The 24,272-nt window shown below is 46.8% G+C and overlaps 2 protein-coding genes across 3 annotated transcripts in view; one reads left to right on the top strand and one right to left on the bottom strand.

Moving 5' to 3' along the window:
- Nucleotides 1-17,272, bottom strand: part of eva1aa (eva-1 homolog A, regulator of programmed cell death a) — a 69,064-nt gene extending 51,792 nt beyond the window's left edge. Inside the window, exon 1 of one of the 2 annotated variants that reach the window (XM_076013426.1) lies at nucleotides 17,113-17,272. In XM_076013426.1, coding sequence (XP_075869541.1) covers nucleotides 17,113-17,146 — 34 coding nt within the window. In that variant the 5' untranslated portion in view covers nucleotides 17,147-17,272. Of the gene's footprint in view, nucleotides 1-16,074; nucleotides 16,439-17,112 lie in introns of those variants that run through there. The other variant, XM_076013425.1, reaches the window with a different exon arrangement.
- mrpl19 (mitochondrial ribosomal protein L19) lies at nucleotides 17,238-19,444 on the top strand. Its single transcript, XM_076013430.1, has 6 exons — nucleotides 17,238-17,392; nucleotides 17,577-17,700; nucleotides 17,837-17,955; nucleotides 18,130-18,264; nucleotides 18,385-18,566; nucleotides 18,954-19,444. The coding sequence occupies exons 1-6, from the start codon at nucleotides 17,314-17,316 to the stop codon at nucleotides 19,173-19,175; spliced, it is 861 nt and encodes a 286-aa protein (XP_075869545.1). The 5' UTR covers nucleotides 17,238-17,313; the 3' UTR covers nucleotides 19,176-19,444.
- Nucleotides 19,445-24,272: the final 4,828 nt, after the last annotated feature.

Here is a 24,272-nt window from a genome sequence, read left to right on the forward strand (position 1 = left end):
GTGTGTGTGTGTGTGTGTGTGTGTGTGTGTGTATGTGTGCGTGCGTGCGTGCGTCTCTCGTATCACAGTATCACATTATTCGGGCCGGTACTTGGCGAGGTGCCAGTGCCATGAGAGACCACGAGTGTTGATCGGGCCTCGGGTTGCAAGCATGGGAACCGAGGTGACGACGCGGAGGGGTTTTTGAGATGGGTGATCTTGAATTCTCTCCTCGCAAGCCGCGACGCGATAGGAGGAGGAGTTCCCTGGCGGAGGGGGCCAAGTGTTGAGCAACACCTCCAACCCAACAAGAAAAAAAACAACAAAAAAAAGCCTAGCCTACACGGCGGGACTGCGGTTAAACACAAAACAGATTATCTCACACGAACACCCCCCCCCCCCCGGGGTGCTTCACGGAGAGTTAATTTCTCTTTGGCGCCCTCCCTTCTTCCTCCTGCCTCCTCTATTGCTCTCCAGGACTGTCTGCCAATGCCCTCCTCTGGCCCCGCCCCACCTCCTCACAGTCTACCTGCTGACAGAAGCCTCCTTTCAAGGCCGACAAATCGGGCGGGGAGCCGCGGCACCTGTGTAAACCGTCCGGCCAATGACAGGTGTCCCTCAGAGGCAGAAGGCTGAACAATACCGGAGGAACACCCAGGCGTCTCTCCTTCTGCTCCTTCTCCTCTCCGTTTTCTTTTCATGTTGGGGGGGCCGGACTTGGTTCCTTAACTAGCTCCCTGCCCTTTCCCCCCCCGAACAAAAGCACCTCGCTATTATGTCTGACGGTTTGTTTGTTTCGCTCATTAAAAAGGACGGAGCCTGTGGCCCTCTTCTCCGTGAGCAAACAGGATTCCAAAAAACACGCAAGTGTCCACTTGATCCGCGCGGACGCGGCTCGAGGACTGCACCTGCCTTTTGTTTTTTTCTTCCTCCCGTCGGCGCGGACGGAATCTCGTCATGCGATGCGGCTTAGAACTGTTTCGTCCGCAGGCCGCGTTCGCTCTCCGGGGTGAGAAATTGCGGGAGGGCTGCTCGTTTTGCGGTCATGTGACGACCCCTCGAGGCTGACCCGGTGGCGGAGGAGGTCAGGTGCGATGAAGATTAGCGACGGGCCGCTGTGTTGTGTCAACACGGTTCGCACAAAGGAGGCTGCTGGAAGAGGTTTCCATCGTTTCAAAATTGCAGTTTTCATCGGCTCACCGAGTGGCGCAGGGTCAAATATTCAGGCTTTACTGTCCGCAAGAAAAAAAAAATCCTGTTCCCCCGGCACTGCATAGCAGGTAACAGTGGGGGTATTCAGTGATACTGCAGTCATGTATAAAATGTTGCTCATTCACAGGTGTGGCAGATTTATTTCATGAATAAATATCTCCAGCTTGTCAATGAACTCAACCACCAGAAAAAAAATACAAGTTCATTCTGTGCTTCTTTTGGTTGCTCCACTTTTCTGAAAGTGCATGCTAAGACAGAACGCTGTCGAAATCATTACCCAGTGATGTCACAACTCATCCCCCCTCCAATCTGGTGCTACTTCCACCCGCAGTGTTTTTCTCTCCTTTTAAACATGTCAGAGTTCCAACAAAGCATCGGTGTTGACGGGAATTCTAAAACTTTATGGAAAGCTACAAACAAAGGGCTAAATATGCTTGTTTTTTAATGTAAGCATACACTTAATACATATTTATCTTTCTACTTTATTTATGTATATTATTAGCTGGTCCTTTTTGACCATTATATTCCTTTTTTCTTTTTGTTATCATTGTCATTGATGCAATTCTGCGAATGTATGGTTTATTATTATGATTATGTTTTGTTGTTAATATCGTGATTATTGATATCATTATTATTATTATTGTTGGTGTCATTGGTGTTATAATTATTAGTAGTATTGGTATTATTGTTCGTATTATTATTAATGGTAATAATATTAGTAATGGTGTCAGTGGTGTTTTTTTCAGTTCTGGATGCTAAAGCTGTGAAAATGAGACTGAAACAATATAATAAAAAGCCTCTATCTGGGTTACTTTATATAAAACATGATCCCCACTGAGCCCCCACTGCATCTCAACCTGCTCCACCTTTCAGGCCTGACTTGGAGGAAGCTCCGACTGATTCCGCCCCGTGGCTCAGTGAGCTTGACGCGAGGGGTGCGCGCTGAAGAACAAGAACAAGAGGCATTTGTGACATGAGCTGAGGGCAGGTGGGGGTGGCGAGAATGCGGTTTTGACTGTTTGACGGCGCTTCAAGTGGAGAGTCTCGCCTGTTACTCACGCTCAGGGCTTTCCCCGAGCTTTTGAAAGACGCCGCCGTCTCCCATTGGCCGCGGCCGCGCGGATGGAACAAAAGCGTTCCAGTGTTGAAGTGGCGCTCGCTAAGACTGCGGGCTTTCCTGCCGCTTATCACCGGGCTGATTACTCGTGTAGCTTACTTTCGTGGCGGCTCGCAGAGCGTTTGTTGGCAAAGCCGCTTCATTTCCCGCGCTCCATATTGTGGAACATTAGGAGATTAAAGCTTTGCTTAATTCCACGAAAGTGGCTGTTTACATTGTATTTTGAGATAATCAACAGGTGGCCAGAATAAGAGCCGTAACTATGTATACGGAATAATTCTGCGCAGAAGCCACAGCAAAGACGTGTCTGCCGCGGTAACTCCAAACACATCCAGACGAAAGTGAGCAATTAAGACGGGTTTTTTTTTTTTTTTGGTCTTTGTTGAAAGCTGCGGAAATCAAAGGCTGTTTCATCTGGGCGCGATGGGTATTTAGCGATTTACAGCTTTGTGATTTTATTGGTGTTATTTTAAGCAAATTATAGCCATCAAACCATCGAATCTTCAAAAGATGCAGAGCTGTAGGGCCGCCAATGGATAGGAATTCTCTTTAAGTTGTGATTACTGGGACGAACGGAGGCCTGACTCAGAGGCGACAGGCAGGCAGCGCGGAAGAGGAGGTGGAAAGGAGACGAAGCACCCGGACGGGATGGGAGAGGACGTGAAAAGGTTATGAGCTGACGAGTTACGGAGGAGGCAAGTGGGGGATAAAAGCGCGCCGCATCCCTGATGAAAGACACCTGCTTGATAACCAGGCTGGGAGACGTATCGGGGCCTTGCGTATTCCCAGTGGAGAAGATGGAGAGATCTTGTAAAAGCGGATCCGCTGCTCTCAGGATGTGGCAGCTGTGAAGCGAAGGGCTAAATCTGGTGGCTTTAAGGCCCGTTGTAATTACTCTCCACCGCAAACCACAGTAGTGGCACCAGGGCCTGGAGCACACCAAGGCTTTTATATTTACAACAGTCATTTTTTAAAAATCATGTGCGGTCCAACCACTACTTTTGCCCACTCAAGACCTATCACTTTTAGATGAACGGGTTAGAATGATGAAGTGATGCCGAAGAAGAGGCGAGAAGCGCTTCCCAAGGAACTCGCTCCTGCACTGACGACACGATGTCAGAGGGAAGCAAAGAGTGTCCGCTGCTGTAAGTGCGCCAAGAACTGCTTCTTCGTGCTGTTGAGGGAGAAAAAAAAAAACACATTCCTAAAATACACCACATTCCAACGCGTACAATACATTAGTCTCGGTGCCATAGTCACGTTTTGGATTAGCCCACTTCTTCACTAATCGTGCTACAGGGCAGAAAAAGGACCAACAAGGTATTTGACAAAAAGCCAAGCAGTTAAATTTGACTCAAGACAGAGAAGGATTAACTTTTCAACTTCTTAAGTGCTGTAAATGTGCCACATGTGGAAAAAAAAATTTGCTGGGGCAAATGTAGAGCAAAGACATGTGAGACTGCAGATCACGAATTAGCTGAATATTCCATCAGTTTGATCACTTCAAAACGTTTTCCGTAAATCAAAACGTAGAAATGTACCAAAGCTTTTTTTGGATTTGGCACCTCTGGACAGGGGTAGTCTGTGCATGTTGTGCAAATTGAAGGTCAGAGCCTAGATGCAGCTTTAACTATGTAGCCCCCAATAAATTAAATGAAAATTCTAAGTTAAGTTAAAAATGTGTGGACAGGAGCTACACAACCAGAACTCGCAGACAGCAGATGGAGCCGGAGGTGGAGATGTGGACTTGGGTGATTCCTTGAAGTTGTCACTGTGATGCCGATGGTACACAGACATTTGATCCGCTGGTAGCCAGAGTATTAACGATGTCCTTTTAAAGATTTGAAAGTGAGAGCCGCTGAGCTTTAGTTTTTTTCCTCTGTAAATATCAGCTCTGACGGCACAAAGGCACCCAACGCTTGAACGAAGACTCGCTCTTAATTGTTACATGAACAAACCGTTCAAAGTCCAATGTAAGGCACTGTTCGCACTAATGTTAGTAGTACCATTTGTAAAGGATAATGGGTGACTTCAAAATAGCAACATAGAGACAAACGGCCCCAATCACCAATCACAAAATGAACCACCAGATACGATGGGGCAACCAAAAAAATGCAGTTTCCCACTCATTTTCTGTGGGGCCTCCTGGTGCAGCTGTGATGCGTCTGTCAACGACTTTCATCACAGACACTTCTCACACCGGATTGGGGCTGACTCAACCATGATGTTCATATCAAGCTGCGTCTGCTAATCAGCGGGCAGAAGTACACAACTTCACATCATGCATTGGGTTCTGTTGGACACTTTGGGATCTGATGCCTCTAAAGGCTGATGAAACACCAGCTAATCCAATTGGGAAGAGTGCGATGATACAACTAGGGGGGAAATTGTGAATAACGAGGTGAAACGGTCTTCTCTTTGTAATGAAGTAAAGGTCAAACCTTCAGTCTGCAGGCACAATATAGGCCGTGTTATCTTGCTAGTTATAATGCAATTTGGAATCTGGTGAAGAAAGATTGACGTGAGGTGTTTTTTGTCAATATCCCCTGGCGTTGTTCTCCTTCACCAGACCGTCATCCGTTTCCCTCCCCTCCCCCATCAGACAGGGGCTGGAGCCTGGGCAGCTGAAGTCATTAAGGGCTGGAGACACAAACATAAACAGTGCCAGCCCGGAACCTTTTTACTCCTCCGCTGGATGGCTTACCTATTTAACACCAACACACACAAACACTTCCAAAGCACACACATGCACACACACCCAAGCTCACACTTGGACCCAAAACAGCAGGCAGACACACAAACCACGAGCCGCTTATAACATGAACAACAAACCAATACTCGCATCCACATGAACGGCAAATCAATACTCGCACCCGTCTTTGGCACTACAAGTCGCATCATTGTTTGCGCCAGTGAACCAAAGAGATCATAGTTTCTCTGTTAAAGACATGACTGTCGGGAAAACATTTGCTTTGTTAATTCAGAATGAATATAAGGCATTTATTACTCGTCCTCAACAGAGCAAAGAGTAACTAATGTCACTGTTCTTGTAGGGATGTAGGGGTGTAGGGATCACATCACAAGTAAGTATAAATATGAATACAAATTTCTAACCAAAAAAACATCTGTGGCAAAGCAAGTACGTTTGCACTACCACTGGTTAATGTTTGACTTTTTTTGTGCAGACAAGTGGAGGATGTCCACCTGTGGTCTGTCTAAGCATGTCCTCAGGGAGCGACTGGCGATGAAACATCTGCTGTGGCTCACTAATGGCCTCACAGTTGGACAGTGGCCGCTCAGTCTACACCCAAGGGAGTCCCCCCAAAAAACCAAACAGTAGTCCCACCCAAGGCCTCCCATGACCTCTGTTAGCACGTGCCTTCTACTTGTGACCCCTGGGGGGTCAGAAGGTGCAAGAAGAGAGGACGCCTTCACCCACTCTGTGCGTCTGTTGTACGTTCCCTCATGATGGGATGTGGGGGTGGCAGAGTTGAGGGCCACGGGGGTCCCGGGAACACCCCTGCTTGTGTTTGGATGCACAGCCAGACAGAGAAAGTGTGTGACAGGAAGGAAAGGGGGCAAAGTGAGGTGGAGAGAAAGAGGCACAGGGAGAGAAATCTGTCATTTTAATGGGGACTTTTATGGCCTTGGGAGAGTTTGGGTGGCAGCCAGACTGACCCGTTACTAACCACAGTCCTGCAGACACCAGTCAGATGTATGACTGTGAACTTTATTGCCCCAAAGTGAAGAACGACAGATGCATCTTCCTCTGGTCATTCACTCTGCAGCAGGCTGGATTTAAGGAAATGCTGGTTGGGCAAGTGGAATAATGAGGTAGAGATATCAACTTGCACTAACACTAACAGGGTATATTGACCATTGGTTTAAATTTTTATATACAATTCGGTTAAACACGTCATTTGATCAATTGCATAAAACGGTTCCACAAAACAAGAGGGTCCTAACAATGTACACTTAACGGGGCTTGGGAACCTGGACATTGTGAGCTGATATTCTCCCAAAGTCCTCCCAATGTCTTTCTATATTTTTGTCAAAGTCCCCTAACCCCCACCTCCCCTCCCAATGTCCCCCTAAAAACTCCACTAATTCGCTTTAATGCTGTAACAGCAAGAGGGCAGACCATTATCAAGGTTCAGGCATGCACAGTGAAGAAAGGAAGCATTTCCTCTGTCTTCTTCTTTTAAGAGAAAAAAGTGTGGGATTGGGTGGGCAATAACGTCTAAGCTTTGGGTGTATTAACAAACCTATCGGGGGGAGGTCTTCTGTGAAAACAAGCAATAGAAGAGCTCCTGAGGAGCCGGGGGAGTGAAAAGGCGACGGCAGCATGTCCAATGGGACTTAGCGCAAAGATTCCTTCCATTGACAACAAACCCAGACGGATCTGCAGGAATGACCGGTCCTAATGTTGGAGGCTTACCGTGCTCTATTCATTCTCACTTTCATGGAGAGTTTGTTTTTGTAGCTACCAAATAACTTAAGTCTTCTGAGTGAAAAAAAAAAAATCTGACTGCTGAGTGTGTGGCCTTACCTGTTGCACAAGTTGTAACACTTAGCAGTGTTTTCTATATTTTCATCAAAACACCGATAAATCTGAGCACATGGTAGACCTAAAGTAGACAATCAAACAAATCCCAAAAGTTTGAACATATGTGGAACTTTCTATATCTACCTTATTAAGTATGGATGAGTTAGCCTAGACATCTTGTAAGAATAAATTCTTTCACTTTTACACCAACAGAATAAACCAAACTTGTCAGATTTTCAGATAAACTTAAACACTTCCAACAAAACTTAACAATGAATATTAATCATTGAAGCACCAATTTTAATTTTAAACATTGTTGTGTAACATTTAGCTAAAACAGACGTGTGCCTTGTGTCCTCAGGCAGACAACAGTCTAGCTAATGTCTGTAGGAAACTATAATTATGTTAAGCCAGCTGCTATGTAGCTTACTTTGGCTAACATGCTGAGTGACTAAGATTTACTAGAAACACCTTAGTAGAGACTTGACAGCGTTTCTGTGCAACTGTGGTTTCTCATTGTCACATTTTAAGTCTTTTTTGCAATTATTGTCATGGAAATTTTCAGCAACTAGAACATAATTATCCTTCCTTACCCAATCCCGATCAGATAAAAATCTAGCACTTTACAACATAGAAACAATGTCCAACTACAAATCTCAATAACCAATCAATCAAGAGGCCACGACATTAAAGCAGCGTGACAGTATTCAAACACAGACGAGTAGCATTATAGCTAACATGCTACTCAGGCAAAAGCTGTCATTAGCACGCATTTACTCATGTTTCTCCAGACAGTTTTGAAGCTCTGGGCTTAGTGTGGGGAGCAACAACACACTCTGGGGGGTTACTGGCTGGAACTTGGTAAAATAAATAAAAAGAGCGGCATTAGAACTTTCTCCAGTTCCCTCACCCCTTACCTGAGCTAGCTGGAGGGAGCAGAAAGCGACAGATTAGCAGAGCTTTGGGGGAGCGGGCTGTTGTAGCGTGCTGTAATGCAGACTGTCAGTCCAACACAGTTGGGGGGCGACACAATGCCTCCTTGTTCGGACTGGCCCTCGTGTGCCCCACCTCGCTACCTCCCCATCTCTTTCTCTTTTACCCTCTCTGCCTGTGTTTTTTTATTATAATCAAATTATATAAAAACAAACAAACAAATGTTTTCCATGTGTTTTTCTTTGTACATTGCGGTTAAAAAGGAGAGAGGATGGAGAAAGACTAGAAAAGAAGTGAACAATCAAGGCCGAACATGCTGACTCCAAGAGCAGACATAAATCAGCTCCCAGGAAACATCCTTTAAAAAAAATGAGACAGGAAAGAGGTGGAGGGCTTCAAAGCGTGGTTTAAATTCCCTGAGACGCAGGAAAAGAAAAGGTGTGCGTGCGTGCGTGTGGGTCTTTGCATGTGCATGCGGCGAGGTTGTGGAGTGCACTCGGGCCGAACAGTGGGGAAGGGACCCTGCCGGTACGCACACGCCCACCGGTGTCTTTCTGAACACTTGTTTCTGTTTGTCCGTGGCTTGCTCCCATCCTCGGGTCGATGGGGGGGGGACTGCTTCCTGTTTGCCAAGGCAGGCAGGAACGACTCGTCTGATCGCCCAATAAGCTTTCGGCTCACAGAGTGAACGCAACCTAATCCAGAAAAGTCACCCGGGGTTTGACGAATGACACTGCGTTAATGGCACGACTGTTGCCCCAACAGAGGTGGTTGATGCCGGGATGTCACTTAGGAATCCTTCTCGTTGTTTTCTTTGGGTTTGTCTGGCTCCTCCCACCTGCGGAGTAGGGCAAGTGCAAACACACGCCTGCAACCTCCCCCTCCCCTCCCCAAAATAACAGTTATTACCATAAAACCATCCGAGCTTGACATCTAATTGGGCAATTTGAGAGGTTTTAGGGATAGCCAGAGATCTATGCAAAATAATGATTATCACATTACGGGCTGCCTGGTTGCGCACTTGTTTTTGTCACCGATTCCAAGGTCTAAGTAGAGACAGCCAGCCATGCTGTAGGGAGTCTTCCGCAAGCAGTTTTCAACGCCGTCTGGATTTAATATTGATGTTTCACCCCAGAATCAGCGTGCGAGAAGGTGACATCCACTCTCACTCAAATGACAGTGATTTGATGGGAACAAATGCCGATCAAAGTCCACAGTCAACACCAAGATGGCCAATGGTGCGGCTTGGTATGCTGCTTTAACACCAGCACGTCTGGTTCGGGGCGTCGCTCTACATTAAAAACTGGGCAAAACAGGCTTTTAAAGTGGTTTGGTTTTTCCAACTTAAATAGTTGGGTGCTAAAACTGAGACGTTAACACAGCTGTTTAATACTGTAGTTTTAGACTGTGGTTTAACACATTCTAGGAAAAGGGACAACCCCATTGACCAGCAGTTGGTGGAAAACAAAGGGGCTTTAGAGGCTTTAGGGTCCGGTGCCTGAAGATAGTTGAAAAGGGTCCTTGACCAAAGATGTTGATACTCACTGATGCTTGGACGATATGTTCACGAAAAAAGTTTTTTTTTTTGTTCCAACTCAAAATGTGCAGTTTTCATAACTCAAAATAACTTTACTTCTTGCCAGTGCTACGACCTCTCAATAAATCCATATTAGCATAATTAAACAAATGCCTATGGACTCCATGCAGCTACTGAGGCTAATTAACTTAATTTAAAGAGCTGGGACCTTCATTCGGCACTTGAAGCTGAACGTTTTTTTTCGTAAATATTAGGGGTGGCTGCCAGTCGAGGAAACGAATTAGTGGTGTAGCTGCCCACAAATTACAGTATGTAATTCAGAACAGCTATCTCTTATCACAATGCACGCTGCAGACATAAACAGATACTGCAGTCTTGGCAAGACCCATGGTTATGGATAATGCTTACATTGCAGTCTTAGAATTCATATTATTAGACAGAAAAAGTCATGTTTAAATCATACCTAGGGGAAATTCTGCAGAGGGTGGAAGAATTATTAGCTGAATGGCGGATAATTGAATTTGCCCGAGTAAAACCCTCAGTGACGGCTGGACTGTCTGGCTGTGTGTCCTTTGCGTGGGCTCAGGCCTTTTATGAAACACAAAAGGTGTAGTTTCGCACGATCCCGCCCTAACAAATGGTTCATTACGCACCGCCTCGGCCAGGATGTGCTCTCATCCCACACACATCTTGGCAACAAGGCAAAAATGTATTTTGATTGGTGCAGGTTAATACGCTTAATGCGCCAGGGCTTGATCCAGCTGACACAGGACTCGCCTCTGAGCGCACTTTCGCAATAATGGTGTCATTACGCACTGCTGAAATGCTTCTGCGGTTAATTGTTAATTGTTGTGGTAAAACAGCATAAGCTGTTGTACGACACGCTCACTCACAGCTCACTTCTGAAGGCTCGACCTGGAGGGTTCTGGGTTTCGATCAGGGATTAATTCGAATTCTCTCGCGCTTTAATCCGCAACACAACGCAGGCGGCGGGAAACGCGGTGACGTCACGACTTCAGCACACGTTGTTGTTCCACCGCCGCCGCAGCCGCCGTGACGTCAAGCCTCTCTTTTCTGTGTGTGTTTGCTGATGTGGTGGGAGAGGACTGACACACGGGAGGTCATGTCTTTCATCACCGTCATTCTGTGCCATGCCAGACTGCACACGCCCCTACACATTGTGCCGGGAACGTACACAGACGTACGCACGGATATTCACACATTATCTCCCCAACATCTGAGCGGTCTGAAGCCAAAGGCTCTTTACGTTTCACGTTTCAAGAGTCTCTTTAGTTCCGAGCGCTATTCAAAAATTCTATTATTGAGAAATACAAAACTGAATCATGACCGCTAGTGTGGCTCATGAACTGGATATTCTATTTATACATTTGTTTTGCTTTTCTTTGAATTTCTACAACGAGCTGACGGAAGCTATCAATCTTCCGCCGCCACCCCTTTGCTCAGGGTACATTTGTTGGATTTCCGTGCATCAGGAAAATTATTTTTTGTTTATTTTGTTTTCAAATCATGTTTATATATGTGTATATGTGTATATATAATACATATAATTTATCCAGTTAAAAATGACTGAAATAAACTCACTTGACCAAACTAGAATCAATTTTGGGTCAATCCAAAGATGGAAAGTGGACAACTAGGAAACCATTCGTTCATCATTTTAACTAACCTGAATTGACACAATGAATGTTTATTTCTTTTACAAGAATCATAAATCTTGCCATTTCAAACCATCTCCTGATCTCATAAATTCCTAAACAAAACAAAACAAAAATTCCCCCGATGTAAAGTTCCTGCCTTTACTTCATCATATCGGTAAATGTCTCGAGTTTCAACCTGAATTAACTTGGACGCTCTTCAAACAAACAAACGAGGCAGATTGCTCCCAATGATTTACACCCCGAAACTCTCCTCGTTTTTTTTTAGATCACGTGACAGATCAGAGGGTCCTGACGGTTCACTCTGTGGAGAGACTTGTTCACGGGGAGGTGATCCTTCATGAAGCAACGCCCCTCCGTCTATTCATATGTTGGAATAAAAGGAACCTCGTGCCAGAACCTCTGCTGCCTCCACCGCAGTAGACAAAACAAGAGGGGGGTGGGGGGGTAGGCAGGATTTGTTTAGACAGAGCTCACCTGGTGCACACCCACGCAGAAACAGTGATCAGGAGGAGGCTGCAATGAGGGGACGCCAGGGGTAGGGGGGAGGTGGTCTTAAAAAAAAAAAAAAAAGGCACACGACTAGAGGGGGAAGGGTCCTGATGAGGAGAGTGTGGGGTTCAACTCTTAGCCAAGCCAGGCTCCACTCAGAAACTGAAAGCAGATTAAGATTTGAGGGGCCTCGAGCAGCGCTTGGAGCTGGTGGAGGCGTGCGTACGGTGTTGGGGGGCAGTCAGAGGTAGCCTAATCCAGGACTTGCCCATAGGGTGATAGCTTAGCAAGGTGGATTTGTGGGGTCAGTACGTGTTGACTGGTGGATTCAGGCATCTCAGGGCACTTGGCCAGAGGGTAGAAATCAGCTGATGGGGAATCGGTGTCAAGCTGAAGTTGGTTTCACAACAGGAGTAAAGTTCATTTTCAAACAGGCTAAATCCTTCATTTAGCTCTAAACAATGATTTCACTTTGCTATCTGTGGTTCTGATACCTTGGAGCCCATTGTTTAATTTCTAAAACGAGAAGTGGCAGGTTTTTTGTGCAATAAAAAGAAAAAAAAAGTTTGATGGTGGTTTTAGGATGCTGCTGTAGACAAATACATCTATTTATTGAACTACTTATTTTGACTGCTTGTGCAACTGTGATGTATGGCTTCTAATCTGTTCTGTCAGTGTTGGATGTGTATGTAGGTCACTGTCAAATTAAACTGAAGAAGATGGAAACCGTTTTTGCAAATGATGAAGGACAAGAAGAAGTTGCTACTAAAGAGAGCTTCAGACAATACCATAGTGCTCCAATGAAGTGGGAATTAAAATTAATGGAGTGCAAAAAAAAGGCTGGCGCGTTGACTTCCCTTCTATCGACCAACGCTGGTCAACATGTGCGATGAGCTCCGACAAGGGAGAACAAAGGGCAAGACGGATGGAGACTCCCCCTCACCACACACTCACGGTTACTAAGAGTTGACCTCAGTTGACCCCCTCGGCCCCTCAGCAGCCCGCCATCCCTATTGACCGGGGGTTTAAATAGGGTTCGGGATTTTTTTTGACAAAAGAAGCTTCGCTGTAGCATTTTTTTTTCTCTCTTTCAGGACGCCACAATTCTCAAACATTCGGTGGTTCAAAGACGCGCATGGCGCGTCGGGGTTTTTGTGTGCGCTGATGCACCGAGCCGAGGACCAATCACAGCGCCCGGCCCCGCACAACTTGTTTTTGTTGCAGGCCGTTTTGCCAAACAGCCGAGGATTCATCACCTCACTTTTTCCGTCACGGGCTGCGTGCTGACAAAAACGGTAATCTGTTTTCCGTGGCTGTCAGCAGACAGTCGTATCCCGCCGGGAGACAGATAGGCAGCAATAACAGCCTCCGGACGCCTGTCGTGACGCTCTCACACCAAAGCTGTAATTCTGGTTGCGAACGCGGGGACTGGCATGGAGTAACTCCTCAACTGCATATTCAAACCCTGAGGGAGCAGCGTGTCGCAAACTTTCGAACGATCAACGCGATCTCCAAATCAAACCAACACCAAACGTCTTTGTTCTGTAGATGATAAAATTCCAACGATAAACCAAGAGAGAAGTTACGACTAATTTTATGGCAATTATAGTTTTTGCAACCTCGCTACAGGTCTTGATGGCAACAACGTGCTGTTGCCAATTTCTGTCTTTTTTTTTACACTGATACAGCCTTCCATCCAAGTTTCCTAAAAACATGTGTAATGATACGTTAGTCATATTTCCTCGCAGGCAGATTAAGTTGTGAATCAGTGGATGTAGACCGTCTGGGCCGGTCTGTACGTTTCACAATGCAACTGCTCATCTCACGGGATTTTCACACACAACCATCTCCGGGGTTTTTGCAGAGAGTTGTCTCAAAATGAAAGAAAGAAAAAAAACAGTAAGCGGGAGTTCCCTGAGCGCAGACAAGTCAGCGAGGAATAGACAAGACTGTTTTTAGATTAGAGAAATGCAACAAACGCGAACCAACGCATTGTAGCACCATAGGCGGCTGCAGCAGCAGGAAACCATATCAAGATATTACACAGGAAAATGGTGCTGAAATTCCCATTGGTTTACCAAAATTTCACAATTTAAGATTGGATTGGGAAACATGCCTGATTAGTCTGGATTTGTGCTATGACGTCCAAGATAGTTGAGACATCAAAGCTCCATCCTGCCCTGAGTCCGTGGGTCTGTCTCAAACTGGTTTCTTGAACTATGAGAACTATGCCACTCCAGTCACCACCGGAGCGCCTTTGATGATGTGGTTGGACGGGAGATTGGGATCGCAGAGGTGCTGCAGAGAAATCTATGACGACGTTATATCAAGATGACCAAAAATCCCAGAGGAATCTTTCCGGCACGCTGGCGAATTTATTCCACAAAGAAATACGGCAGAACTGAAAGCAAAAGGGAGATCCGGGGCAGCACCGGCAAGGCATACCAAACAAAAATCAGACAAAGCCCCCGTGTTGAACTCAGCTGACATATCCCGTATCCACAAGGTCTATAGTTATCTCATTGAGTTTTATACTCGTGTCAGCTGTTCACATGCACAAATTCTAAATCATTATCAGAGCAACTGTCTCTTATTCAGCACTGACCCGCAACTCCGAATTGAGTTAAATTCAACTCTAGCTAGAGCTACCTCAGAGCTTTTTACATGAGCGGGTCTAGACCGTGCTCTTATAGCCGAGTGTTCCCACGGAGAACAAGCGAGGAGACGACGGTGGCGAAGGAAAAACAGACTTTTCAAGAGGCAGAGAACTCGAATGGTTCCTGACTTTCAGTTTAAGGGTGGGTGGGGGGTCATCTGCCAGAACCAGAGGAGGAGGATGGTGGGGGGGATGAAAACAACAGATAGTTTGCAACTTGTGCAACAAAGTGCATGAATTAAGCACCTTGCTACATCTGCTAGCCGCAGGGCAATCATCGTAGCGCTGCTCATTCCTCGCCTCTAATTAGCCGTTTAGGCAGCTGCCATAATAGATGATGATAACAGGGCGAGGGACGGGATGAAAGTGTGCTACAGAGCAACATAATGTAGTTTGTCACTATTTGTGTCAGGCGATGGATGAAATTAAACGGCCATTAAGGCCACTTGTACAAACATCAGTGTGAACTTAGAGTGACATTTCCATTGGGATAAAGGTCACAGGGCGGAGCCGAAGGCGGGACGCGACTGTCCGACCAGCGTCGCGGACAGAGGACAGATGTTAGGCACCACCCTGCACTGTGGCAGTGCCTGTCAATCAAAGCCCTCCACTCGGACTCCAGCTGGTCAAGAATGCAAAGGCGAAAGCATTTCTTTGTCCCCTCCCTCTCGCTTCATTCACACCTCTGCATTCTCTGTAACTGTGCGCTCACACGTTGGAAAATGAATCCTCACCTGGACTCCAAACTCCCAAAATAATTTGAGGCCCAAGGGGACATGAACGAAGAAGACATAAGCCGCAGTCACAGCGGTGTTTTTACCTCAATGTTCCCGCAGAGAACAGTTATCAACGAGCCACTTAAAAAAAAAAAAAAAGTCGAGACAGCCGCAAAAAGCGTTTATATTAAACTTAATTTTAACTGTTTCTAAGCTTCAAGAGGTGTAAATCTGGAATCAGCAGGTGTGAAGGTCCCCCCCACCCCCCAGCTTAATTAAGCACTACTAGAGGCACTCAGTCACAGCTTTTACAAGGGAAATAACAACTCTCCACAGAGGCATGTGCGGCAATTAGAGAAATGTAACCGTGTTAACGTTCATCGGTGAGCCATGATCTTTAGCGGCTCATTAGGCAACAGGGACACATGCGCGCGAGCGCCGTTCACACGGGGGCCACGCAGCACACGGCTGCTCTTTAGCACCTCTCCCCACAGCGTTTAGTCCGCTCGTTTCCAGCTATTAGACCCATTGGAGGCCAATTAACACAGACACAAAGCTCCCTTCCTGTTTTATGGCACTGTAAACAAAACCTAAAGGCTTGCCCCGGGGCCCATAGAGGCTCAAAGCAACACAGTTTAGTGGCCTCGTGTGCTGCAATTCGTGCAACTTTGTGGCACAAAAACGGCTCAGACCTCATTTGACAGAATTGGATGAATATTTACAAGTTCTTCATAAAGTGCAGAATCATAACCAAAATGATCTGGCCTCCTCTTTTCCAGCATTTGGGCCAAACAATGACCCCAGCCTGGTCACACATTAACCGCATTATCTCAGTTATCTCATCAGTGGGAAGTGCTGCAGATAATATAAGCCACGCTGATAATAAAAGCTCCCTGCTCTCAATCACTGAAGCAATGTGGCTCCGGTCAGAGGGGAGAAATGTTGGAGAACCTGTTGCCTGGACACAGTTGGCAGGGATAGAAGCCCCGCGACGGGTGTTTTCCGCGTGCTTAGAGTCGCGTTCTACTCGATTTATGAAGTAAACACTGGGGCGTGCGTGCCGAGGCACGCCACAGGCACGGGTCGAGCCGAGCGGAGGAGTGGATGCGACACTGATATCTCCTCTCGGAGACAGGGGGAACCGGGCTCGGCGAAGCCAAGACGCAAGAGAGACATTCTACCGCACCCCCAAAGTGTTGCACCTCCTGACCTGAGAAGTCCGCGGATCCCTTGGCGAGGTCGCAGAGAGCGGTCAGACACGTTAATCCCAACAGGAGCGCACAAGTGACGGCTGACAGAGTCCCATCTGGGAAGAACATCCTTGAAGCCTCCGAGTCGCAGAGTTTCTCCCGGGAGTTAGAAAGTCCCGCAGCGGCCGAAGCAGCATCGGGCGTTCGCGCTCAGCGTCGCGTGCGTGACAAGGTGTGCGCTGCCTGCGTCCCGGCTGCGGGGTCCCCTCATCATCCTCCCAGAGACCGGGCTCCACGCTCCAGCGGCGCTCCGCTCTGTGCGAGCAGCATGTCGGACTGCAGAGGTTGAGTTCAGTGCAGGGCAGTGCAGTGCAGAGGCAGCCCACCTGGAGGTGCGCCCCCCCCCCCCTGCGTGGTCTCAAAGACCCCTTCCCACCCAGACACGTCATGAGCCCATCCCGCTTAAAAGTAGTTCCAGCTTCTCAACGAACACAGCCAAAAAACAAAACAAAACAAAACATCTGCATTCTATTGCTGTGTCATTGCAACATTAAAGGGTCGACATAGATTCTATCACAAGGACACATCACGTCACCCTTCCATCCTTTCTAAGCTAGTTAAGCTAATTAGACTGGACCTAACTAAACTCCCAACCAAAACAGGGCCCCTCTTCACCCCCCAATAAATACATAAAATAACATATTACACGACTCCAACACATTAGAAAGAATAAACAGCATGCAACAAGTGTTGGTAAAACCTAAAACAAATGGTATTGTTTGTTTGTTTGTTTTTGTGTTGTACTACGTAGTATTCGTAATAGGCGACACGATTTAGGTTTGTCATATAATGTTTTGTAGTGAAAGCAGGGTACATTGGGTCAGGTTCCATGAATCCGACGAAACGATTCGACTTGAATTAAGTTAAAACACAATTTTGAGAGATAGTTTACCTACTGACATATTTTTGATACATACATATATTTTTTAAAATCATCAAATACGTAGAGCTTTGAACCTAAAGTTAGCTAGCATTCGCCCTCCAACCCCTCTACTCACCGAACAAGTGAATGCAGCGGCGCTTTCCTATCATCGAACACAACAAAAACCATCAGAGACGAACCAAAATACATTAACAGAGCTGCTCCGCCATCTTGTGCCCAAGACCCAAAATTACAGCACAGTGCTAACCGCGTTTTGAGTAGGTTTGTCCTCCCACGGCTTCTGTACACGGCTGCATGTGATCACAGAAGGTCAGACATGGCCGCCTGCGCCAAAGGACTCGATAAGTTTATCCTCACACTGAGGTTATTACGGAACCCACAGCTCCAGTATGAACGTAAGCAAGCCGAATATGCTTAGTGTGCTTTTACTTACATTTTGTAATTTGTCATTTTTAAGCTTTCGAAGACAGCCAGTTAGTCAGTCGGTAAAGCAGCTCAGGCTAACAGCACAGGTAGCTAGCGTTTGCATCCGTCTTCTATTGCAGTAGTAAGCATGAGGCTTTTCCTTCTTATTTCCAGGTTTCCTGTCCACGTCCGTCTGTCGTCACGCTGCAGGGGGTGGCAGCGGACAGCCCCCCAAATTCATCCCTCCATCCAAGCCCGTCATCGCGGACAAAACACAGAGTGTGGCGTCCCTGCGCAAGTACGATCAATGACCGCGACCTGGCTCACAGCCCCTTCGTCCCCATTCAAACCGTGATGATGATGATGATGGTTTGTGATCTTGTTTTTTTTTGTTTGTTTGTTTTGTTTGTTGTTTTCCTTATCCCCACTGCAAGGTTCCTGAGCCCAGAGTTCATCCCTCCCAGACAGAGAACAGGGCCTATCAAATTCTTCATCGAGAGGAAAGACATGATCCGCAGGAGGAAGGTGCTCAACATCCCGGAATTCTATGTCGGTATGAAACGAGCATTTTCTATTGGTTGTCAAACTGTCACGTTTCAGTTTTTTTTTTTTTTTACTTGGGCATTTGCTTGAAGCTTGCGAACATACCCAAGTATTTTTGTACCACTATGGTACTCCATCATGTACTTTTAACAATGAACCGGGCTGAACGGTTGATTGTTTTCAGGGAGTATCTTGGGAGTGACCATGGCCGACCCTCACGCCAACGGGAAAACCAACCGATTCGTCGGCATCTGTACCCAGAGAGGAGGAAAGGGGCTGGGCGCCACATTTGTCTTGAGGAATATTATTGATAACCAAGGTGAGTGGTTTGTTCCTTTCCTTCTTAGCGGGCGTAATATCATATGCTCTCATCATCTGCCTTCGCGTTCTTTGTTTCACACCACTTAAACAAGTGTTTTTTCAATTGTGCGTGACTCAGGCGTGGAGCTCTGCTACGAGCTGTACAGCCCTCGCATCCAGCAGATTGAGGTGCTGAAGCTGGAGAAGAGGCTGGACGACAACCTGATGTACCTAAGGGACGCCCTGCCGGAGTACAGCACCGTGGACCCAGAAATGAAGCCTGTGGTCTTCTCCCCGACCGGCGAAGTGCCGGTCAACAAGGTAACAGCTTTGTCATAAGCTGTATTTTTTTACATTAGAGAACAGTAAAAACACCCTAAACATTTATCCCCTGACTTTAAGTTGACTTCTAATGTGTCATATTTCAACTTTTTGATATAAAGTTGTTAAAAAGTAATTTGTTCTTGGTATATTATGGCAATCACAATATCTACAGGTGAAATACTCTTTCTTGCCACTACAAAGTTATAATGATATTAAATACCCATGTAAAAAAGAATTCAATTAATTGCAGCTAATTTAATTTCATTGATTAAATTCTCAATCGACAATTAATCGATAATCGATTAATTAATCAATTAATCGATTAATTGTTAACATTCCTAACACTAAGCTGTTGTGATTTAAGTATTTCTGTGCATTCACCAGGTTAAAGTAAAGATGCGCCCCAAACCATGGTCCAAACGCTGGGAACGGCCCAAATTCAACATCCAGGGCATCCGCTTCGACCTCGCCCTGACCCCGGAGCAGATGGAGCACGCCCAGAAGTGGGCGCAGCCCTGGCAGGAGTACGACATGCTGAAGGAGTACGACACCACCAAGCTGGAGGAGCAGATCCTCGCCGAGGTCCAGAGGGAGATGAGCAAGTGAGGGATATCGGTTCTGCATCGGAAGACTTTTTCTTTTTGGACAGCGGGAGGGGAAAAAAAAAAAACAGTCAGGAAGTGAGATCTGCCTGGAAGCTGGACTGTGCGGATTCACTTCAGTGCCAGCGGTGTGGCAGATGGAAGCTGCTCTATGAGGAGTTATGCCTTTTCCGTTCAGCCTGTCAACAAGTCGGAGTTTGTCAATTCAATATCAGCCACCGTGCCGATCTCATGATTTTTCCATAATAAAATGTATTTAATCATCCAAACAAATTACTTTTTTTTTCTCACAAAGATCAGAAGTTGTTTGAATTCTTTTCCCTGTCTGGATTCTTTCATGTTGCTATGTTGTACGCTGTTGCTGCACAGGAAACAACTGACTAAATGATCTCTGAGATTAATCACATTTTACCTACAATCTGAGCATAAAGTAACAGCAGTAGCAATTGATCGGTCCTTTCATCTTTGCGTGCAAGTTTACCAACGCCAACCAAGAGTTTACGCTGTCCTGACACTAGAGGGCACCATTTTCCCACATATGACCCCCCGGCTTCGGAGTTGCGTAAGCGAGCCTTTGTTGTGTCTTCCAGAGGTTTTCAGGAAACTCCTGCTCTGCCAAATAAAGAAATAATGTTTCAGTTGATGACGTACGTGCTTGCAAACCCAACTAGGTTAAGCAGGTTTTTGAACTTTACTTTTTTTTTTTTTTTTTTTAAAAAGGAAAAAAAAAAGACAATTTTGCATTTTTATGTTCTGGAACCGAAGGTTTTATGGCTTGGGGACTACAGATAAACCAGTAAACCAGTTGTTTTGGAACAGGCCTGTGTTCCCTGCTCTTTGAAAACAACCTCGGTAGTCAGGGGACCGAGTGCACCAAGGACACCCGGTAGTGTTTTACTGTTGTGGATGGAAAATTGCGGTGCCGAGATGGTATGTTAGAACGTCAGCCGGGGTAGTATAAAAACACTTGGACTCCCGGTGTTATGTCTGCTCCCTGCGAGTGTGTGTGCGTGCGTATAAACACGCCGAACGAGTCCCTGCACTCTAATTTCTCCATATTACAGGATGAGAAGTGGAGAAAATGGCCTCTAATACAAGTGCAGCAGATGTTTACTGAGCTCATTACGGACCACACAGATTTCCTGTCTCGGGGACGCGGCCCGGGACGAGGGGAGGCCGTTATTCACCCCCCTCCCCGTCGGGCTCGGGGCGGCCGAGCGGAGGAAGTGCAGTTAAAACATCCACGAAGTGCACCTTATTAGTTCCAGTCGACGCTCCTCTGATCATTTCTCAGCAAATTGCCTAATCTGCACCTGTTAACCGAGCGTGTCGCGGCCCTCCGCCGCCTCCACCGTCTCTCCCCGGCTCCCACGCTTTTGCCTCCACCTCATTTCCCCCTCGGCCCGATCACATCTGAGCGGCTCCATCTGAGTCTGTGTACAGCGGGGCGAGCTGGGGGGTGGGTGGGGCGGGGGGGGCGCGCTTTGTCATCACGCTGCCCACTGGAACTCGCCGGCCCTTTCGCCTTTTCATTTCTCCCTTCCAGCACTCGCGCTCGCCGGCCACTGATTGATGTCCACGTGTCGAGGCAGCTAAACGGAGATGTTTACGTCCCTGCCAGCGTGTTGTTGCCCAATGGAGGCATTCCAGTGCGATGCCGCCGGAATGGCAAACCGGTAGAGAGAGAGAGAGAGAGAGAAAACCACAAGGTTAGTCAGCCTGAGTTACTGCTTCAGGGAAACTTCCTGCCTGCCCCTGTGTGTGTGTGTGTAAATACTTCACGATTGCAATCTCAACTGTATGCACCTCCCATGCCCTCAGGTTGACTTCCCTGCACCTGGAGAGAAGTTAAAGCCCTTCGGCTGGGAAAAGAGATCAAACATCAGTTCAAATGCACACGCACGCGGGCACGCGGAGCAGCTAGCAGACGGGCTATCATATCAGCCTTCGCAGACAGACAACTCAAACAGTGCCAACCGTAAACGTCTGGGACGTTTTTTTTTTCTCTCTCTCTCTCTCTCTCTCTCTCAGTCAGCCGCCTGACCCCCCGCCACCCACCCACCCGCCCACCGTGCGAAACAAGATACGCCTCCCTCCGTTTGTCGCCTTCTCTCCGCCAGGCCGAGCCATGCTGGTTCCGAGGAGAGAAAACCTCTAATCCCACCCACCTCAACAGCGAGGCCATGGTGGGCCGATGATAGCTCCAGTGCCACGTCGCTGTACGGAGGTCAGTTCAGGAATGCAAAGGGAGGGACGCCGTCCTCTAATCCGTCTTCCTCCCCTCCGCCGCCGCTCCCATGACCTTCATCCCGCTCGCCTCTCTCTCCGGAGGGAGGAGAGCGCCAGCCGCCTTTGAAAAGGTTCCAGGTTGATGAATTGAAGAGGATGTGATGCAGGGTGAGCAGCGCCTCCTACACCAGAGTGTGATTTTTTGTTGTTGTTGTTGTCATCTACGTTACCAGGACACTGAAAAGAGTAGTTTCACACTTCGTCCACACGCACTTACACATAAAAGCTAAATATTGTACTTTCGGGTGAAGTTGATGGAGAATGTAAAAACGTCACACAACAGCTATGTTATGTAGGTAGAAGCACACGCTGGTCATTTCTTCACCGCAAAACAGTTTATTGAGACCAAAGCTGACGACAGTGGTGGTTAAAACACAGGTAAAAATTTCAAGAGCCTCAATAATTTGTCATGTGACCTTTCTGGGAGGCGTCGTCTTGGGCTCACGATGCTGTTAGAATGTAAAGAGCCTAATGAAAAAGTTTTTTTGGACAATTCTATTTTCATACATACATTCAAAAAAGTGTTTTCTGAGGCAGTATGTGATTTTTTCCCCCCATGGCTATGCAACTATTCATGTCAAATTACCACCTATCAATAAGAAGGGGGCAATCAGATTTCCAAAACACCGTGATGCATTTTTTTGACTATGAATCTGAGGTGCGTTTTGTTTAGCGAGCCACGAATACTCGGATGATAAAGGGTTTTTTTTCAATTACAAACTGCCATTGGAGCAGAACGTTTAGCAAAACGTCATTTTTGCGTCCTTGTCAGGGAGCAACGTGTTCTGCAATTGTTCTACACGGTTCCGACTGGCCGACGTGACCTTGTGCCACACTTGGCGTCACCTGTCGACCTGCATGCGCACGCACGAATGAAGGCGGGATTATTTCTTTTTTAAAATACCGTCGGGTTTGAGCAGGGATTGGAAAAAAAAAAGAAAGAAGGCAAGAAAAATAACAATCCCCCTGTCTGCGCCGACGAGTGCCGAGGGTCTGAGGTCTATTTCAGCGCATCGATCTCTGGCGTCTCTGTCAGCGTGTGATTTCTCACTCCTCTTCCTGCGGGTCGGGGTGGGGTGGGGAAATTAGTTTCACTCTCTCCTTCTCCTGCGGGGAGTGTGAACTGTGTTTGAGCTGTCTTTGTGTATGACAAGTGCAACAGGACACCGGGCCACCCATAGGCCCCAGGTAAATTACACCCTGTCAGTGGTGCGCGCCTCTGCGTGCGCACGTGTGTGTGTGTGCGTGCGTGTATACCTCGGTGGCCACCCGTGGTCGTAGGTAAATTACACACTTGAGCTTCACCATGTGTTTCCAGTGAAACGACATGACCGTCTGCCCGACTGTCCCGCAGGGCCCTGCCTCCTGCCTGCAAACACACACACACACACACACACACACACACAAGCCCGTCCCCGCACAGGAAACCCTGACAGTGCGACAGCTGCTCGGAGACATTACGCAGCGAGCAGCTGATGCCCGTAATCGAACAGGCACACATCAGAACGATGATGCCTTACCGAGTCGACCCCTGGCAGCGGCTGTCGGCGGCGCATTTCTTGTCTCCTGGTTTCGAAGTGTCCCACCCCAAGAAAAAAAAAAATGCATCGGATAAATTCCTTCACGGAACTGGCACATGTTCACGGACGTACTCAGAGCGAAGCGGACAGGGATGACATCTCCACAGATGACACCCGAGCCCTCGTTCAAAGTTAAAGGAGTCGAGGCGAAAGAATAACAAACGAGGCGAATTAGGGGAGGTGAGGATAACATTTCAAAATCGCCCACGCATACCAAGTTGTGGAGCTCCTCTGGAGGCATTTCCTATATAGAAACCTTCATACAAACAGCATATTTAAAGGCGTGATGTGTCATGTGCATTCCCTTAGTCAATGAAAATGTGTAACTGCTGCGTTTAATTTGCTAACAATAAATATACTCATTTTTGTGCGTGCAAGGAAACCACCGAGTGTTCCACTGAGTAATGTTATGATTCCATGATCACAAGTGGTATGAGAATTTTTTTTTTTTTTAGATCAAGTGGGACACTAGAAAACAAAGATAACGTAGAGTTGGCTTTGCCCAAATGAAATTTGCTAATGAGAGAGAAATGTTTGCAGGATGAGACAACCAGTCGGCTGCGGCTGAGCGGCCTGACTGTGATCTACCATTTGATAGCTGTGACTAACATGGCACCGTGGCTCGAGGATTTACAGCTGACTTCATTCCTTTGCAATGCTCTGTCTTACCACTAGATGGTGGTAAATCCTACAGATAAGGCCTTTAATTTTCTGAAGCGGATTATGCACCTAAGTCTTTACCTCAATATTCAATCTAAATAACACCAACAGACTCCTCACGAGCCCACACAATGCAGTATGATGTGGCTCAACAATCAAAGAACTTTTAAGAACTTCATGCAAATGAAACCCTGGTTGAGTGAAGATGCTGACAATCTACCAGTTCACTGTCATTCTCTGTAAAAGACCAAAAACAAGAGAACATGTCTTCATACAGCTCACAACATAACAAAGTCACCTGTGTCTTCGCGAGCACTGCTGTTTAACAATTTGAGTGAACTCCAACTCATAACAGTCGCCTACTGAAGCTGGACACAGTAAACTGTGTTGGCTTATTGTTGATTTGGGGTCCCCCGTGTGAGACGCCTCCAAAACAAAAGTATGGAACAAAATGATTTTACATGGGCTAAGTGTCGCGCTTGTGTGTTTTAAAAGTCGTTATTACTGCATCTTAGCCAACGTTTTCCAGAGCATTAAAAACCCAGCAAGGTTTAAATGCTTTGGCTTTGAAA

This window comes from Nelusetta ayraudi, unplaced genomic scaffold, assembly GCF_046127955.1.
Source record: "Nelusetta ayraudi isolate G7.1 ecotype Tasmania unplaced genomic scaffold, CSIRO-AGI_Nayr_v1 ptg000151l, whole genome shotgun sequence".
Taxonomy (NCBI): Eukaryota; Metazoa; Chordata; class Actinopteri; order Tetraodontiformes; family Monacanthidae; genus Nelusetta; species Nelusetta ayraudi.

Excerpts from the sequence above, each read along its gene's own strand:
- mrpl19 (XM_076013430.1), top strand. The coding sequence starts at position 17,314 with ATGGCCGCCTGCGCCAAAGGACTCGATAAGTTTATCCTCACACTGAGG. Across the intron at positions 17,393-17,576 it reads CCCACAGCTCCAGTATGAAC|GTTTCCTGTCCACGTCCGTC; the intron begins GTAAGCAAGCCG and ends TCTTATTTCCAG. Across the intron at positions 17,956-18,129 it reads CATCCCGGAATTCTATGTCG|GGAGTATCTTGGGAGTGACC; the intron begins GTATGAAACGAG and ends GATTGTTTTCAG.